This window comes from Lissotriton vulgaris, chromosome 5 (assembly GCF_964263255.1).
Source record: "Lissotriton vulgaris chromosome 5, aLisVul1.2, whole genome shotgun sequence".
Taxonomy (NCBI): Eukaryota; Metazoa; Chordata; class Amphibia; order Caudata; family Salamandridae; genus Lissotriton; species Lissotriton vulgaris.
In genome coordinates, this window is record NC_141693.1 from 454569277 (window position 1) to 454589002 (window position 19726).

General features: G+C 43.0%; 1 protein-coding gene across 1 annotated transcript in view; it reads left to right on the forward strand.

Annotated features, from left to right (window-relative positions):
• LOC147711075 (protein-arginine deiminase type-2-like) overlaps nt 1-19726 on the forward strand; it is a 727074-nt gene that overhangs the window by 144146 nt on the left and 563202 nt on the right. The window contains exon 2 of the mRNA XM_086921889.1: nt 5568-5751. Coding sequence (XP_086778015.1) covers nt 5568-5751 — 184 coding nt within the window. The remainder of the gene's footprint in view (nt 1-5567; nt 5752-19726) is intronic.

Sequence of the window (19726 nt, forward strand, 5' to 3'; positions counted from 1 at the left end):
GCCAGTCTTTGGTCTTCATGGTTTCTGGACTGCTACTGACCAAGTCATTTCTCATGGCATATGCACGTCTAAATGTGACGGTTGGCATTTTGGGCATAATGTCTCTGAGTACTTGGTCTGTCAAGATGATGGGCCATTGTTGTTTGATAATCTTGGTGACTTGTCTAGCCTGGCGACTGTAACATGTGATAAGCCTAAGGGCATTGCTGTCTTCTGTCTGTCTAGCAGTTGTTGTTTTCTCCCTGTTGGGGTTCAGCAGTTCCTGTCTGCTCTGTGAATTAGCTTTCCTCATAGCTGACTCCAGCAAGGTTGATTTATAACCCCGGCTAATAAGCCTTGCTTTTGCTTCCTGCTGACATTTTTCTCTTAATATGGGGGTGCTGCATGACCTATTAATTCTCAGGAACTCCCCATAGGGGATGCTCCTGATGGTATGCTGCGGATGAAAACTTGCTGCATGTGGAATTGCGTTGCCTGATGTTTCCTTCCTAAATAGGCTAGTAACAATCTCCTTGTCAATGATGTCTATTTTTACATCTAAGAAGCTGGCTGTGGTGTTACTGATGCTGGCTGTGAATTCAAGATTCAGTTGGTTAACATTAATTGCCTGCACAAACAACCTAGCAGATGCCTCTGTCCCTCGCCTGACAATAAAAACGTCATCAATATATCGCCAATACTCCATCACATTATTTAGCCAAAAATCCTCATGTTCCACCCTGAGGACGTGTTCCTCCCACCAGCCTACGTGGAGCCCCGCGTAGCTGGGGGAGAAACACGACCCCATGGCGACACCCCTTACTTGTTTAAACACTTCGTTGTTAAACAGGAAAACATTGTTGGTTAAACATTTCTCTGTCATGTGTAATAACATTTTGCTGTGGTTATATAATTCAAAAGGGCGTCTGTCTAGAAAATATTTCATTGCACGAAGGCCATCATTATGGGCTATACTCATATATGGAGTCGATATATCCATCGTTATCAAGAGAAACTCATCAGACCACGAGCACTGGCTCAATCGATACAAAAAGTCTGTAGTGTCTTTAATGTAGGCCGGTAATGCGACCACATATTCTTGTAAAAAGAAATCGATGTACTTTGATGTATTTTCGAATACACTGGTTATAGCAGACACAATAGGCCTTCCTGGCACTGGTGACTGTTGTTTGTGCACTTTGGGTATAAAGTACATGTTTGGCAAAACAGGGAAATCTTTTTGGAGAAATTTAAATTCGTCTTTACTTAGGAGGCCTTCACGTTTCCATCTGTGCAGATCTGTGCGATAGGAATCATTGATTTTTCTTGCAGTGGCCATGTAAATCTTAGAGTAACAGGAGGTGTCTCTTAAATGCCTATTTGCCTCCTCAATATACTATACAGTCGCCAGTAGGTAGTTATAGATAGGAGCAATTATCCATAGGAAATCCGCAACATTCTATTTGGAATAACTTTGGCGCCGGATGACGAATCTTTGCGAAATTTTCAAAGCTAGTGAGGCGCTCCGGTCCGCTCCTATCCTGAAAGTCTCGGGGTGATTTGTTAAGGGGGGCCGAGAAAAAAGGGAGGTACCAAAATGTGTTTTCCCCATGCAATTTTCCATGGGAACTGTTCATCGCGGCTACAGCCTGAACTGCTGAATGGAATTACACCAAATTTGGCAAAGAGGTAGTCCTTGGTTCAGACTCGTGCCTTTTGCTTAAATGGTGTAAATCCGTTCAGTATTTCCTGAGAAAATCAAAAGTAAAATCATATATATATATATATCTATATATATCTATGGCCGTGCAGGATCCGCACATCCTGAAAGCACCCTAAGCGCACCATGCCGATCACGCGCTGAATGCTAATTGGCTGTCAAGTGGTTGCCAACATTCAAAACCAGGAAGTTTTTGGCAGCCATTTTGTGCCTCGGTAGAAGTGAGGCTGCAGAAGTCAGTTGAACAAGTGTGCAAAACATATAAAACATATAAAGGGCAGGGTAGAAATACCCTGACCCTCTAGACCTGCTTAGGGGGTTCCACAAGGACCCCTAGGGCCCAACATTTTTATTATTTTTTGTTTTTTAATCGCAAAATGTGCGCAGGGTGCGCGGATCCTGCCGTAAAAAAAAATAATAATAAAACAAAGCATGGGCTTACTAATTAAACCCCGGGGGCCAAATCCCGGGGGAAAAATATTAAATTTATGGAGACCTCCACCCCACGGGGCTACAAAATATATGGTCGGGGGGTTCAAAGGCACCCCCCCAGCAAAATACTTGTGAGGGGGAAGCTCAACATCCCCCCCAGCACCCCAGCCCCGGTGACCACCACCCCCTGGGGCTTTGTGTATTGTGCATGCCCCCCTCCTGGAGCCCTTGTGGGCCCTGTGGACCGCCACCCCCCAGGGCCGCCACCCCCCAGGGAAACTGCTGTTTGCTATGGCAGGCCGGGAGCCGAGGCTCCCGCCCTGTCATAGCAAACTTGTTTGGATTTTGAAAGAGAGAGCAGGGAAACCTATTCTCTCTTTCAAAATCCAAACCATATTGCTTTTCCACAAGGGGAGCTCCATGTTAGCAGCTCCCCATGTGGAAAAGCAACGCCCGCTCCCAAAGGACCCGGGGAGCCCGCTCGGACTGTGGGGGCATTGGGGCTCCCCCCACGGTCCCTAGCGTTCCATATAGGCCACCCTTGGGTCCCAGGGTATAATAGAAATTAGTGATAGGTGCTATTTTTTTCCGTAAAATTAGGAGTCGCGCACCCAGCGCGGTGCTCAGCGCGGCCCCCTGATGTGCACGCTTTGGATACACGACTCTTAACTTGTAGTGTGCGCGATTACAATGTGCTTGGTGCACGACTTCTACGCATTGGGTGCACGGCTCTGCCGCGATGGGTGTGCGACTCCAAGCAAAAAAAGTAATATTTTTAAGATATATATCAAGCTTATGTGTTTAGATCTTGGGTGGCTCTAAAAAGAGCCCTTTTGTTTATTGAGAGATTATGGTACCTACAAGTAAGTACCTATGCAGAGTCTAAAGTTGATGAGGAAGACTCTCTGTTACCCTCATCTGTAAAATGTACATCATCTCTCCTATAGATGCCATCCATATTGAAATTCAGATTGTTGTGGTAAATGGACTCCATTCTATAACCTCGGAGAAAAGCAGAAACAGATTTATTGACATGTTTCCTAGCTTTCTCAATCTGTTGACAAAATTGGTTGGACCAGTTCCATTTTTGCCTTTGGCATATGTGAGAATAAACAAAGGCAGTTTGTGGGAAAAGTGACATCAATTCTCTAAAGGTGTCCTTCATAAGCATTTCCAGACCTACCCCAGTCAAAGTGCCTAGGTCATAGCTACCACAGTGCAAAATTATGAGGTCAGGGTGTTGGAGATGCACATAGGATTTAACCAATGGCATTAATTGATGCCGCTTTAACCCTCTCTGTCCAATCCATTTATTGTCTACATTTGGTAAAGCTAGGTCTTTGTCAATGACTTTTTTTTCTGTATACCTTTGGCTCCAGAAAATATAGCTGTGTCCCACAATCCACACTCTAAGCACCTTGAAGGGAGGTCTGGATGCACTCAGAAAGTGTATGTGAAATGGCAGTTTGAGAAGTGAGATTTTTCTAAAATGGTGGATAAGATGCAGTTTTGAAAAATGAAAAGAAATGATTGGCTGTTTGACAACCTTCTACTCTGATAAGTAGGCTGCATGTTTCTGTTTTTTAAAAGCAAACTTTAAACTCCTATGCACTGTCCATGTAGTGGTCTAACCACCTTTTCACTTGTGTTTCAGGCCTACAATTCCCCAGTCAGTATCCATACACTCCAGCAAACACCCTGTGACTGCTCTTGCAATCCCACAGTGACTCTTTCAGTACCATGTACTAATCCATTCACTAAAGTAAAATTCAACCAATTATAAATTCATCCTGTGTATGTCCTTGTAGTACTCTAATCATTCAGTCAGTATCTGTGTACTCATGCAGCGAGCTAGGCCTTAGCATTTAAAAAACCTTTGAAATTCACTGAAAAAAACATAGGTTTCAGTCCTGTTATAGTTAGGAATTAGCATTTAAAAAAACTCAGAAATTCACTGAAAAAAAACATGGGTTTTAGGGGTGTTACAGTTAGCTGGACATTTCACTCATAAAAACTATTGAAATTCCTCTGTTATAGTTAGTTGAACTAACTATAATTTGCGCGCCCGCAATCCACTGCTGATGATGTCACATATTACATCATTCATGACATGGTCAGTGACATCACTGATGACATCACTGATGACATCTCAAATTACATCACTGATTACACCATCCACGTGGCAATCAGATACATCTCTTCATACACTAGTATAATCTTTCATCACTCACTATAAAATATAGAGTGCCATACTTAAACCATTGATACACCAATAAAAGAAAAAAATTACACACTACTTTACACAAGAGAGAGTGATATAGATATTCTCACAGTTAAATCACTATCCCATATATTTAGTGAGACACTTTAAATTAGTCACTTAGACATTCAATCACAGTGCTACTAAACCCTCCCATCCAGACACTTATACATCCACTCAGCCTTCAATGCAGATTCTTATATATATACTACTTATTTAAATATGGAAGCAAACCACAATCACTGGATGATGTCATCAGTGATGCCAGGAGGCCCATAGGAATGAATGGGAAGTTAATCTCAATTTGCGATTCGCAATTTGCTAATCGCAAATTGAGAATAATTTCAAGGGTGCAGAAGTGTCCAAAGGACACACTGTTGCACCCCTGAAATATGCATGAGTGCACATGTGGCGCACATACATGCCCTAAGGGCATGTATGTTCGTCACATAGCACTTTAAAAAATGCAAAAATGTGCATTTTTCAAGGAATTTACAACTTACCACCAACTAGAAGTTGGTGGTAATTTGTGATTCCTTAAGGGCATTTTGCTAATTTTTTTTGCTACATACATTGCATTTAAGGAAACGCAAAATTTGCAATTCCTTAAATGCAATTGCAAAATAAGGAATTGCAAATTTTGCGATTCCTTATTTTGCACCAGTTTTGCTTCATACATTCCATTTAGTAAATTCGCATTCGCAAAGGCCGAAATTCTGCGAATTTTGGCCTTTGCGATTGCGAATTTGCATTATACATATGGCCCTATCTGAGCCAACGAAAGGAATAGGTCTCAGTAGCAAACAATTTCCATTTCTAAGTTGCAAAATACAATCTTGCTTGACATACATTTCAGAAGAAGCGTAGCCTGTTTTATACAAGGTAACATCATCTGTAAGAGCGCAGCTTCCTCAGTTGTCTTACCTTGACTCATGTATAGTTTTCTAAGATTTACACTCAATTTTATGGGAAAGTGTGAAACATAAATTCCCATTCTGTCCATGTATAGCGTCCCTAACCTGCGATGTTAATGTAATAAGCCATCTAACCCACCTGACCTAATTAGCGTTAATAGGACATTGTCAAAGCGTACAGTACAAGTAATTCGAATAACTATGTAACAGTTAAGGTGCAGATCATCACACCTTGCCCACGGCAATATCTATTTTTTTTTAGGGCTGCTCCCACAGAGGCACAGTGGTTCAGCATGCGGCACAGCCAGAACATTGACGCTGAAATCTGTAACAGCGATACCTCGAAGATGAGAGTCATCAACGGTGAGAAGCTATGGTCCTTGGAAATTGGAACGGTGATGGAGCTTAGTATGAATACCCCCAGCACAGATGCAAATGATGGCAAGGTAAGCAAAAAGGCTGCTACAGAGGGCAAATGGGCTATGTTGACAACACAGCTGACAAAGTAGCGAAGCAGCAGTCTAGAGGCTGGTGCAGGGTACATCCACCAAAACAACCAAGGTACACTCATAAAATATATCTATGACAAAATATAGTGATGAAGAGATCATTTGTAAACGATCAGATTAGTTTATTCAGGAGTTTGAAAACTTCCTTTACAAAAAAACAACACACACACACACACACACACACATATATATATATATATATTACTGTTTCAATTGGCACATGATTTTCTTAGCCTGTTGTTATAATATTAACGCTTGACACTACGGAACGATAGCAATAAAATATTTTTTTCAGCTGTCCCTAAAACTTGGTGACAACATACATAGTTCGACAAAAATAACCAAGGTGGGCAGTATAAATTGCAACATGGCGGGGAAAGGCAGAAAAGAGGACATTTTCTGAGCAATCTAACAGCACTGGTACATGTTTCACTTTATAGCAAGATCGTATTAAGAACTATGGAGCCATACTTTGTTTCTTTAATTGCTTGCTCTAGGATTTGCTGAACAGCATGCTTAATTTTGGGAGTTGCCAAAGAAGAAAAGTGAATGTAGGTATGCTTCGCAGTACCCTTGCTAGCTAATATGAGTCCTGCCCTCAATCCTTTGTAAAATTTGCAAAAGAGCATAAAGAACATAGAGGTTCCCAAAGAAATCCCATCACAGGGACAATCACCGCTTATTGTTTGGAACAGTAAAACTGTTAATACTTAAATAGTAAAGTCAAACAAAACTTATTAAGAGATTTCTTATATGAGGATTGTCAATAAAGATTAAATAGTGTTGTGGTTTGTTACATGAATTTAAGAGACGGATACATGTATATTGTGTATTTTACTTTCTTCTTTGATTTGTTAATGGACCTCTAATGCATGCCTTTTCAATTCTTTACATTGTTCAGCGAGCACGGCAGAGGCCCCTCCGCCCTGAGCGCGTGTGCTAAGTATTCTATCCCTGGAATTCCACCTGGCAGACTATGGCCAATATGTGTCTAAGAATGCCATGGGTACATTTGGTGTTTTAGGTAGTCCATATAGGCACAATTAAACTGCCATCAAAGAAGTGGGACCAGTCAGTTTCACCTTTCAGGAGAGGGATCACAAGCTTCTGATGTCCAGTGATACTGGGGACAGATCAAGGAAGCCCAAGAGGTGTCCTCATGATTTTTTACAATATCAGCCAGAGGTATAGCTATTATGTGTAGCTTCTTATACCTGCTCCTTCCTCAGCATGGGCCTTCGCAATAAACTTATTAGTTTTAGATCTAACAGGAAGTGTCCGATCACTGTGCCAATATTGGGTCAGCCCTCCTATTTTCTGAGGCAATTTGAGTTGCAACTTATTAATATGATTATGGAAGGTTAAACTATCATTGAAAGCGATCAAGAAATAGGGAAATGTATCCACCCTACCTAAACAGGATGAATTGGACTATAGTTGGCTTTACTTCTTTACCAGACCTTAAAAAATCATATATTATGTGAAACAATCAACCAGCTGTAAATCAGGCATAGTGCAGGACATTAGCACTACATAATGTTGTTAGAGCAATACAAATGTGCCCCTTTTCCCATTTCTCAACTAGCTATTGCTATGGGTATGAGGTTTCTGTGAGTGAGTTAGCTTATAAGTTAAAGATTTGTGTGCCAGAATGCAGCTCTGCCTGACCACTCTACTATCCACTAAAACACAGCAGTTTCAATCTTGAGACCGTACCTAACAGTAGCACTAGTCTTATTATGCGGATTCATTACTACTTCAAGCACTAGAGGCTGTAGTCCTGTTTCAACCTAAACATGGCGAGAGGCTGGATGCTGTAGCTGGGCAGGGTTCTATGAGACCTTCATTGTGCAGTCCCACCAGATCATTTTTCCAGGTGGCACTTGGTCCCAGTCTTACCGAAGTTGAAAAAGTTAGAAGGCCCTAAAAAATGTATGTTTGCTAAAAAAATCTACTCCAGGTCTATTTTGCAGCCCCCACATTCACACAGTAGATATCAAGGCACCAGGTGCGTCTCTCTGTAGCTAGCAACTTTACAAGGTCCAACCCCGGGGCATGAGTGGATCTTCAGAGCAGGAAGCCCTTCTGACTTACCAATAGGAGATCAACCACGTGGCCCCTGGGGTAGAGTTCCACTCTCTGGGTACCAACAGGAGCCAGAAGTTCTTGGGTCTTCTTTTCCCCTGCTCCCAGAGTCTTCTTTCTTCTCAATGCTCTTCACAAGTCTGTAAATGTACTCAGGAGGTGGTGGAAAGGTTCCCGTTTTATCACATGTATATTCCAGTGTTTTTAGAATTCCCTACACACAACCTTGTTATTTTTCCCACGGAAAGTCCACATCTTTTTTCGGCACTTACTTTATCAACATACTGTAACACTTAGCAGTCTCTCACCCAACATCGCCATAGCTGTAGTCAGTGCTTAATTTGTGCCAGGGATCTCATCAGGAGGCCCCTGCAGCTCGCACCACACATTGCCCCACCATGCTGCCAATGATACCAACAACACAAGTACTAACCCTCACATCTTTACAAGTGTAACAATCAGGACTATTCCAGGCCCCCAAAGCTATAAGAATAGCTTGGGTGGCAGGTAATAGTAATTTTAATGTATATTTAAATTAATATTGAACTGTTATTATGGGTACCTCTAAATTAGTCAGACACCGCCACCTCGTGGCATACTGTTGCAAGCTCTTTTGTTGACAATTAAGTGCTGAGCACCAGAAACCACTGGCTCAAATTAAGCACCAGTTCTAGTCAATCTGCAGGAGCCCTGTCTTATCTTCCTGTCACTCACCTTGTGGAAATTACATTTCCTGCACTCTCCCAGTGCTGACACCAGTTTTCCCTCCTGCTCGTATGTGGTTTTGGGCAACAAAGGTTTCCGTTCCTAGACCTCCATTGAGATAACCACTTCAAAATGAAAAGCTGTTAATGCTGTCCTTTAACTTGCCATTTCATCCTGTCCCTCTCATAGATGAATATTCCCAGCTTACCATGGCCTTACTGGAAAGCTAAATATGGCAATTGGCTGTAACCAATACATGTTCTAGAGCAAAGAAATATGTGATTGCCTTGTTTAGCAGTGCTATATGTCACAGAGTCTAAATGCCAGCCAACCCAAACAAGAAAATGTTGAGCGACTACTACAAAAATTATGTTCTTTCTTACAAGGGGCCACAAAGCTTCCTAAATGAGCGAAAGCCAAGAGCTATAAACAATTACACCAAGTCAGCAAAAAAAAAGTGGAGGTGGGTCACTTAAGTGTCCTTTGCTCTCTAAGAAAAAGTGGGCAAGCTGTCTAAGAGGTAATTCAAGTGAGGGCATGTGGGTACTTTGCAACACAAGAATCCAAGCAAACGTCTAAGTATTTCTGGCCAGCCAAAGGCTGTGTTCTCAACACTGATTTTATATTCATTTAGATCTAGAGGTATGTTTAGAGTAAAAAAGCATTAGGTCACTGGAAAACTAAGCACATAGTACACAAATCTATACTAAAATAATGTGGTACACTAGGGATACAATGAGCCAATGTGCTCATTATGAGAATAGAGGCCTTGTGTAGGGTCACTGAATAGTCACATAGATAAAACATTAATCAGGGCCACTGGCAAAATATGGAAGGTGGCTCTAAGTTTTTTTATTATTTCAGTTTATTGAATTTTCTTATGCCAGTACAAACAGAGCTGCCATGCAAGGCAGCATAATCTAGAACATCAATATACATATGATAGATAGTAAAACTTCTGAAGGTGGCTCTAAGTTATGCAAATTCTAATGTTTGTGACTCATGTATCAAACTGAGAAAAACCTGAAAACAGGGAAGAAATGACAATGAGTGTTAGAAATGGGGGTCTCTAGTTGGCAATGGCGGGCCACTGTCCAAGTAGGGACCCTTCTTCCTAAGTCAGAGTAAGGGGGCTACACCCTTTGATAACCCCTGCTCAACCCTGTGGTAACGTAGCACGAGCAGCTATGATAATATCAGAGGCAGTGTGTGAAGCATTTATGATCATACACAGTAACACAGTGAAGAACACTACAAAGGGACACCACACAAGTAGTTATAAAAAATAAGTTTCTTTATATATAGACTTAGCACAAGACAAATAATGATAAAAAAAGCCACAATACTAAAAAATAGGGTTACTCTTGAAATGCTGTAAAAATAGTTCAAAGTGTGCAAATAGGAGTTCAGTTCAAAGCAGTGGTCTCTGCGACCCTTTTACTTACAAAGTACCTTGATTTCATAGCAAAACAAACAAAATGTCGCAAACGAGCTGTAGCGATGATTTTCCTCACGCGAGGCCGGCAATGCATTGAATCCTTGCCACAAGGGAGGATAATGCGCTGGTCTACAAATGCGTGCGGGACAAAGCGACAGACTTCTCCACGCTAGGCCATCAATGCGTTGAATCCTTGCCGCAAGAGAGGATGATGCGCTGGTCCGGTTGCGTGTGCGACCTTGTTGCGATGAAAGAAATTAGCCCCCGCGAGGGAGAGACGATCCGGGTGCGATGCGATAAAAATGGCGGACGCACGGCGCTGCAATGATCTCAATGCGTTGATCTTTGGAAGTTAGCAAGCACTTTGTGGCCTGCAAGCCTGCGATGCGATGATCTTTGGTTTGCGAGCACTCGTCGGCAGCAGGGCATGGATTTTTCTTATGCTCTTCAGCTGCGGCAGCTCGCAAATGGGCGTTAGCAACGATTTCAGCACTCTCTTCTCTGTAGTAGAACTAGAGGCCCTGGAACTCACAGCGGCCTCACCTGCAGATAGAAGTCCTCACTGGGAGGAATCAGGAGGCTGGTGGGGCAGTCAGATGTGCCTGTGACTCCTGCAGGAGGCTAGATCTCTTCTAGCCCTAGGGTGATTGCATTAGCAAAATAAAAGTTCTTTCAAAGTCCTTTTCCTGCTTCTTCTAAGTCCAGGGGGAACTACTGCAGGCCAGTCCAAGAAACAGCACACAAGCGCAAGGAGAGTCCTCTTCTGCAGATTCCTTCAGTGAAAAGGACAGAGGTTCTTCTTGACATCCAGGAGCTATACAAAAATCAGGGGTTTGGGCACAGATATTTATACCCCAAAGGTCTTTGTTCTAAAAAGTCTCTAGTCACTGATCACAGCTAGAACCCGTTCTGCTCAGGCCTGGAGCACTTTGTTTACCAGGCTGTATCCTTCCTTTCAAAAAGGGGGGGTCTGCCATCAGACGCACAGTAGGAGGTGGAGCCAGCATTCATCTTGCCAGGCACAGCCCTATTCAGGTCAAGGAGCTACCCCTCCCCAGTACTCAATGCAGATCTCTCTATTCAACCCAACCCAGTTCTGACTCAGCCTGCTTTGCCCCTTGGAACCCAGACAGCCAATACACATAACAGCAGAGTACACTGGAAGGCTTAGGCAAGAACATACCCACTTTCTAAAAGTGGTATTTTCAAACACAGAATATTGAAACCAACTTCACTAAAAGAAGTATTTTATCATTCTTAGTTCAGGCATACGAAACTCGAATTTCTACCATGTTCCCTGAGTCCTTTAGGACTATAAGATGTAATAGTCAGACTGCCCATTCTAGCCTATTTCTCCAGTCTCCAGTTTAGTCTGCAAGACAGTTGCTGTAACAGGTACTCTGAGGATGAAAAAGCTGTGAGCTGCACACCAGGAGATGTGTCTTGTGAGTCCTGCAGTCTGTTACCTGAGGAGTCAGTAGGGGTTGTAGAGAAAGCTCTGGCCCGTGTCTCCAGAAAGGGGGAATATACTGGACATGAGCAACATAATTTTCAGAAGCTCACATTTCTGTTGGATATGTCTATTTAAGCAGCATGCATCGGTAGGTGGTGATGTATGGCTTCGTCCTGACTTCATTCTGCCCCTGAAAAGCTGGAGGAGCTGCATATATGTGCCACTCTTGCGTGTAAATGTCAATTCCTTTGTTTGCATGCCTTCTTAAGTAGACCCGGAGCTTGCCCCCAACATTTTACACGTCAGTTACTGAGTTTTGCTCTAAAAATTACGTTTTTTTCCAGTTTTAACGTCCCCTCCTAAAAGTACAGGGTTTAAGCTTTGTAGGGACTTTTGCATACAAATATTTGTGACAGGATCTGAAGAGGTGTGCCTCTAGGGTCTGGGTTCAAGTCCTGTGAGGAGTGTGAACTTACAAATCCAAAGGCTGTACTGAACATGATGAGAAGCTACTTCGCCGAACACTGAAAGAAGTCACATAAGTCTTGCTCCTGTTCAAAGTTGAGGGCATGGGCCTGTTCCCACTCTTTGGGCTATTACAGTGAAAGATCCTCAATGTGGTCCAAGTGTCCAGCAAATTAAAGTCAAAACAGATACACAAAAAGGCCAAGCGGGAAAAGTCCCAGTCACACAACTCTCAGTTTGAGAAATTGTGAGGATGTCAGGGTGCCTCTCAGTCCTGCTTCTTGTCCCCCACCAAGAAGCCGAATCCATAGCTTATCCCGATGCACCCTGAGTTTCCAGGGCCATCGTCAACATTGCAATAGATTGAGGCCTTTAGAGAGCCCATGTTCCAAAACATTGGCACTCTCCCTGCTCCGTCTACGGCACCTTCGAGTCCAAGTATCTGCAAAGACTTCCAGTCAGGTTACCGTCAGCGAGTTTGCCCTTGTCATGAACCCCCTCACATTCTTCACTGACACTGGAGCCAACTTCCAATCCAGCAACAAAATCCCTGCCAGTCCCCTTGACATCGATGCTGGCCCTGATGTCTGAGGAAGTACTGTCCCATAGTTATTTCTGATTCTTAGCTCAATTAGTCTCAGCCCGACTGAGATCACGTCATGTTGTAGTGCGCACTCACTCAGTGCTAATCCATTCCAAATCTGATAGAACCAAGCCTCTGTATCAGCACTGCATAGCAGCACTCAAACAGCTTTTTGATTCAGACTCTGATCAGATTCAACCTCCCTTTGGTGATGGCAATGGAGATGTGAGTGATTTTACCCCTCCACACTATGATGATGATGACAATTTATATATGGACTTTTAGGAGGTCCGTGGATTAGACACTTCCCTGGACATCGGGTTGTGTTCTCCAGCTGGGCCATCAATGTACCTTTTGATAATGAGATTGGTAGTAGCGGTATTACTCTTTTAACTATGGAAGTCAAAAATAACGTACAGACAGTAGTTTTACAACCTAGACAAACTTCATCCAAACCCTTACTTCCATTGAATACGCCATTACTGATCCCTCAATGGGCACTTGGTGTAAGTCTTGTTCCTGTTCACCAGTGAACAGGTAGGTTGCCCTGACTTTTTGACATAGCACCCCATGCCAGAATGTTTGGTGGTGGAGGCTTCCACCCGTAAGGTGAACCTCAATTCCTTTCCTAGGACTCCCAGAGAGAGAAAGCCATGCTTTATTGGACATGGCTGGTGAGATCTTATTGGCGGTTGCCAAGGAAATTCAGGCCAACCTGGCTCAAATCATCCAGGATGTCCAGAATACTGCAAAATATATTATCTGTTCTGGACTTATTGCTATTGATTGCTTGGCACTGCAGTTGGCATCAGCATGTTGCTGCGGCAGCATGCTTTGATGAGATCCACAGCCTTCTCTGGGGACATGCAGGCCTCTCGGATGGACATGCTGTTTCGTAGATCTCGCCTGTTTGATGAGAAGTCTGATGCAGCCTTGGAATGCTTTAAAGAAAGCAAGGCCTCTGCATCTTTAGCCCTTTTTACAGCTGTCAGACAGTATCCTCAACAGTGTTTGCCATTTTGAGACTAGACCTAAGGGTTGGCGTACCTCAGTGCCAAGGCTCAAGCAACATGCATCCCTGTCCTTTCAGGGCTGAGGATGAGGATCTAGCAGGCAACATCCAGGCCACCGGGAGCTGCACACCTCTCACTCGCTGCCACTTTCGCAGAAGCCTCAAGAGGCTTTAGTTTTCCCTCAGTGGCACACGAGCACCCTAAGGGAGGCAGGATCACACATTTCCTCCAAACGTACCAAAAGAAAATGTCTGACATTGGGTCCTTCAGATTCTTCAATGAAGCTATGCCCTTCCATTCCTCTTAGACCCTCCACACCTCTCGCCCAAATTAGAGTTTCTGTCAGAGGACACTTGCCCATCTTGCTCCAAGAAGTGCAGACTCTTTTTGTCTAAATGAGCGGTTCTGGCCTCGGAAATAGGAATTGGTTGTTATTCCTGCTATTTCCTGTGGCAAAGAAGGATGGAGGTCTTTGTGCCATTTTTAGCCTGTGCCATCCGAACAAATGACAAGACGTGATGGTCATGGTGGTCCAAGTTCTGTCTGCTATCGATCCAGGCAACTTGATGGTGGCTTTTGACCTGCAGGACATCTACTTCACATTTGCCTGGCCTGCATTTGCCTGGTTCTTGACCTGCAGGATATGTACTTTACATTTGCCTGAAACTGAATAGAGAGGACTATGAGACTCCTCTATGCCTTTCCCCTGCTGCCTCTTTTGCCCTGAGTCCTGAAGAAGATAAGGAATGACTGGGTGTAAGTCGTCCTAATGGCTCCAGATTGGGCAAGGAGAGTGTTGAATCCAGAATGTCTGGGCATGAGCTTCTGTCCTATGATCAGGCTACAGCTTCAGGAGGTTCTCCTGTCTCAACAGCAGGGCAAGGACCTGCACACAAAGCTATGCAATATGCACCTCATTGTATGGAAAATGATCAGCAGCAATTGACTGACTTTGATCTTCCTCCTGAAGTTGCCAATGATATCCTGACTGACAAGGGTTCCTCTAGTAAATCTGTCTATGCCGGGTACTGGAACAAGTTGGTAGCCTGGTGTAGCACCATGGACATCATTTAGGGGTCAACAGAGGTCGCAGCTGCGACCTCTAGCCTGCCCCCTCAGACCCCTGCCACTCTCACTGTGAGCCCTGAACTACAGCCAGACTAGACTGGCCCTGGCTTGCATGGAGGATTCCCCCAGGGCACTTCTTAAAAGTATACAGAAACACAAGGCCCTGCTTGAAGACGATAAATCATTTCAGAATGCATGTGAAGTCATGATGTGCCAGTGGAAGCAAAGTACACGGGTCCTGGAGGGTTCATGCACCTTAGTAATTACAATACAATTGTATCTTCACTTCAGTCAATAAGCTACCTGCTCCAATTGCAGGACGCCTGGTTGTGCCTCTCGCCTCTAAATATTCAGGTGACGTTTTGGGATGCATTATTTATTTTAAATGTATATTTTCTGATAGTGATGCTTTCTTACCGATTCCAAACACCACCAGGCTATCAACAACCAACCCTGTCTGAAGCACATTGATTTCCCCGCAGAACACACAAGGCTGCCTTCCATATAGGACTCTGGATGCTGTTTTTCGTAAGAGGCCTGCTTAGACTTAGCTCCTGCTCCCTCAGTCCAAAGTAGGACCCTGTTTTTCTTTCCTTTCAGTCCTATGATCCCCTTTGTCCCTTTTGGGCTTCCCATATGACTCTTCTGTCTTGTTAGTCCACTCTTTGGCATATTCTGAATTTTGGAATGTGCAATGAAATATGCTGCCTAAAACTCATGCTTACAAGTGAAGTTAATTGCCTATTATAGGATAAATACTAATATCAAAGCATTTCTGACAATGTGTGCACTAGCCAATTTAAATAATAGCTATTGTGTTAGATTTTCATTCACTTTGCATCAGAAATTAGGTACAAAATATTATGGCACAGTTTCATTATAAAATTTATATATAATTGCTAACAAGTGCAGACATTGTCCTGCTGAATGTATAAACGCTGACAACAGGTAATGTTGCTGTCCCTTTAAGTGATAACAAATTTTACAATTGTAGATAGTGACCAGTTAATAAAAAGCATTGTAAGACAAGTCTGGGATATAACTGCTAAAATGTATCATCACTGTATGCTAATACAAATACTGGCCCATTAAATATCAGCATTGTTGACAGGTGCAGGTAAAGGCCATTCATTCCCCAAAACACGGAAACCACCTGTTGTGGCAGCACAGGCTTAAAGAAGCATGCACAATTGTAAGCCCTAAAGAAAGTAAAGCACATAGAGACACAAATGAGGATGTCTGCTAAATCTACTTAAACAGGAGTTGCTGCAATCTACTTATTTCCCTTACCTCAACATTTTCTGTATTTTTGCTAACACATGGGGCCCCATTAGGATGGCGGGTGCATCGCCCTCGCCGGGCCGGCGGTAGTCACCACCGCCCACCATCCTTGCAGAAATGACCCCCCCACCATATTACAATGGCTGGGGGTCCGCGGCAGATGAAAGACCGTCCACCGCTTTTCCACCCGTTCGACATGTCGACCGGGTGGAAACGGGTTCAATATGGTGGCAGTGTCTGAAAGACACCGCCAGATATATTACAATGTGACTTTTGAAATGCCGTTCCGTGGTGGCATTGCCCCACGGAAAGGCATGCGGAGTCTGCTTGGGGTGCCTATTGCGGGCCCCCTGGGACTCCGGGGGTAGGGGTTGCACAAGGGGGTTACATATGGTACCCTCCTGCATTTCAATGTACAATGTGACAGGCACCACGCGGTGCCTGTCACGTTGTGCATTGAAAAGCACAACATGCATTTTTGGCCGCTGCAATGTTAAAAATGCGGGATGCACCTGCCAATGTGGCGGGCACATCCTAATGGAATGTACGGGACCGCCGCACCCTTAGATGGCAGCCCCATTTCCCACTGGTATGGCGGGCGGACAAAGTCCGCCCGCCGTACTAATGTGCCCCATGATGTTCAATGTACATTGAATAGAACACAGATTTTGATAGCTACTCGTCTGCTGAGAATTATCCATTTCATTCCCTTCACACTTCAAAATGTGTTCCTAATGCCTCTTGTTTTTTTTGGTGTCTGCTGGTGTTTATTGGTTTAAAGTTGCTATTTTCATTTAGAAGGCAGGAAGTGTCTTATATTTTCCTGACTGCCATTAAAAATGTGCAACAGGTATTATGGCTCACCTCTCTATTCATTGCCATTATTTACTCATAAATGTTATGTCGTCTCTTTAAGGCTACACTATGAAAGAATGTTATGTCTAAAGAAATCTCCCAACAGAGGGCAAAAAAGGACAAAAGACTAGAGATTGAGTCAAGGCTGGTACACGCAAACAGAGAATATAATAGAGATACAAACCTAGCATCAAAACAGGAGCTGCTACAAGCTCTACTAGAAATGCAGGAATATTACTATCAACTAGGTGACACAGCGAACATAGCATACCTCCAAAAGACATATGAGGAGAGTGAATATACAGGGAGACTACCTGCGTGGCAGGCAATAGAGAAACAAGTCCAAATAGAATTGAATCACAGGAAGACAAGGAATCCAAAGTACAACTAACTAGTTACCCGGATATTAGGGAGGCTTTTCTAAGAAATTATACCAGACAGACCAACAAACACTGCCTGATTATATTGTAAGCTTTCTAGACAAACTACCAATCCCATCCTTGAGCATGGAACATAGATAAATAATAACGGCAGGATTCACTATTGAAGAAATAGAAACAGTAGTGAGTTCAATGGCTAACTGTAAAGCCACTGGAGAGGACGGGCTGCCAGTAGAACTATATAAAAGGTTTGCCCCATCTTTGAATATGCAACTCCTTAAACTAGCTAATTACATACTAAAAGAAGGTATACCTCCGGCCTCTTTCCATATGGCGATAATAGTTAGGATTTTGAAGAAGGACAAGAACAGGGAAAACACCAACTCCTATAGGCCAATAAGCCTGCTCAACACTGATTATAACATTTTTACAAAGCTTCTCATCAACATGCTCAATACAATTGTGCGATCATTAATCCACATGGACCAATGTGGTTTTGTAGCAGGTAGACAACTCTCAATAAATACAAAACTTTGAATTGAATCTTTGGACTATTTTAATAAATGTAAATGTAAATGTAAAGGCATTTATATAGCGCACTACTTAACATAGAGGCACAGGTGTAGTTTTTAGATGCTTAGAAAGCTTTTGATCTGGTGTCCTGGGAGTGTCTTTTTTTAATTCATGCTAGATTTGGTTTTCCAGAAAATTCTATACAAATAGTAAGAAGTCTATATAAGGACTCGCAGACACAAAAAATAATCAATTCTAGAAATGTGGGTACCTGCAGAATAAGTAGGGGCACAAGGCAGGGGTGCCCCCTATTCCTAATTCTCTTTGCCCTATTCATAGAACCCCTGCCAATAGGCAGGAGAGCACCCAGAAGAAAAAATTAGGGATTTTCTCAGAATTTCAGGCATTAGGTGGCTATAAAATAAATAGGGTCAAGACAGAAATGTTGTTATGTAATTATCCGGTTGAGACACTAGTACCAAGTTTTCAGCTACTACATAACTCCCGGCTCAAGAGTTACCTGGGGATACATGTGTCGGAAAGAGTAGAGGATCTACATGTATTAATGTATGATCCCTTAGTGCAAAAAGTTAAACGCTTACTAGTAAAATGGAATCAGCTCCCAATATCAATAATAGGCGGGGTGACCCTTTTATGAATGACAATTCTATAATTATTTAATTTTTCATTTGCAGAGTACCATGTGGACTACAAACATATTTTTTTTGAGAACTAGACAGTCTATTCTCATCCTTTTTATGGGCCAACGAGGTACCAAGACTAGCACTAGCCACTTTAAACTACCCGATTGAGGAGGAAGGGTTAACTCTCCTAAACTTAAGGATTATCACGCACATTTTGCACACATTAACCACAGATTTTATATCCAGCTTAACTCTCCAGATATGGATAACTTTTTATGGAGAAAATATTGAATGAATGCAAAATCACAGATCCGATCAGGATAGCCAAGAACCTGAAGAAAGTGCGATGTAAGGTTCTCCAGTAGATTTTAAAACAAAAAAATCCAGCTGTTTTATGATATCCCACGGATAAATGGCTCTACAAGAATGGCCAACCTATACACTGGGGAAATCAGGCTGTTACCAACCGGCGTACTAAAGAAATGGGAGAAGAATGGGTAAAGGCAATTGGGAGACTTTCTTAACTCAGATTTCTGAGAAAAGTGCCCAGAAATAGAGAATGGGCTGCTTCATTCCAGGGATATGCTTAAGTGGCCGTTTATCAAAATCAAGCATTTTTTAAAGAAAATATTGACTCTAGAGCGCTAAGAGTAAGATCAAAACTAAGCAAAGCACTACAAGAAACAATGGACAAGTGGTCAGTAAGCAGCTTGGTGAAAATCTTTCATGAAAATAAATCCTCTGCTGTCTTTGAAAAAGCCCTCTAAGGATACAGGGAAGTCTAGGTGTAGCAATTTTAGACCCTTTCATTTAATCACATCTGAGGCACTAAGTAATGCCATCAATCAGTACCCGATTACTTTCAGTGGGGACTTAGAGGCTGAAGCCGATGTCTTGGACTCATGGATCCGGCTTCGGGCCAAGGATCTTGCACCTGCCGTCTCTCGTCTTGTGAAGAACGGATGGACCTCTGCCCCCTGGTTTAATATTGCCCTCAGGGAAAGCAAGATGACATGTAAACACCTAGAAAGGATCTGGCGTAAATATTTTGATCCTAAGGGCAAAATATTTTATAAACAGGTTCTGAAAGCTTACTATAAACAAGTCGTAGAGGCTAAAAATAAAGACATTTTTAAAATAGAGACTTCACTTCCCCTGCAACTGCAGTTAAGCCTTTCACCCCTACGGAGGAATGGACTGGCCGTATGGCCGCCTATTTCTACGACAAAAAAAAAAGACATCCAGGAGTCCTTTCTGATAACAGCGGCGATGTGTAGAGACAGTGCTATGCCTGCGTCTTCACTCACACAAGCCAAAGTTCCCCCTTTCGAAGAGTTTCCGAGGATCTTGATGGAACAGCCTTTAGACATTATGAAAGACCTCAAATCTGGTTCTCCCTCCGACCCTTGCCCTGCCCCCATTCTGGCCT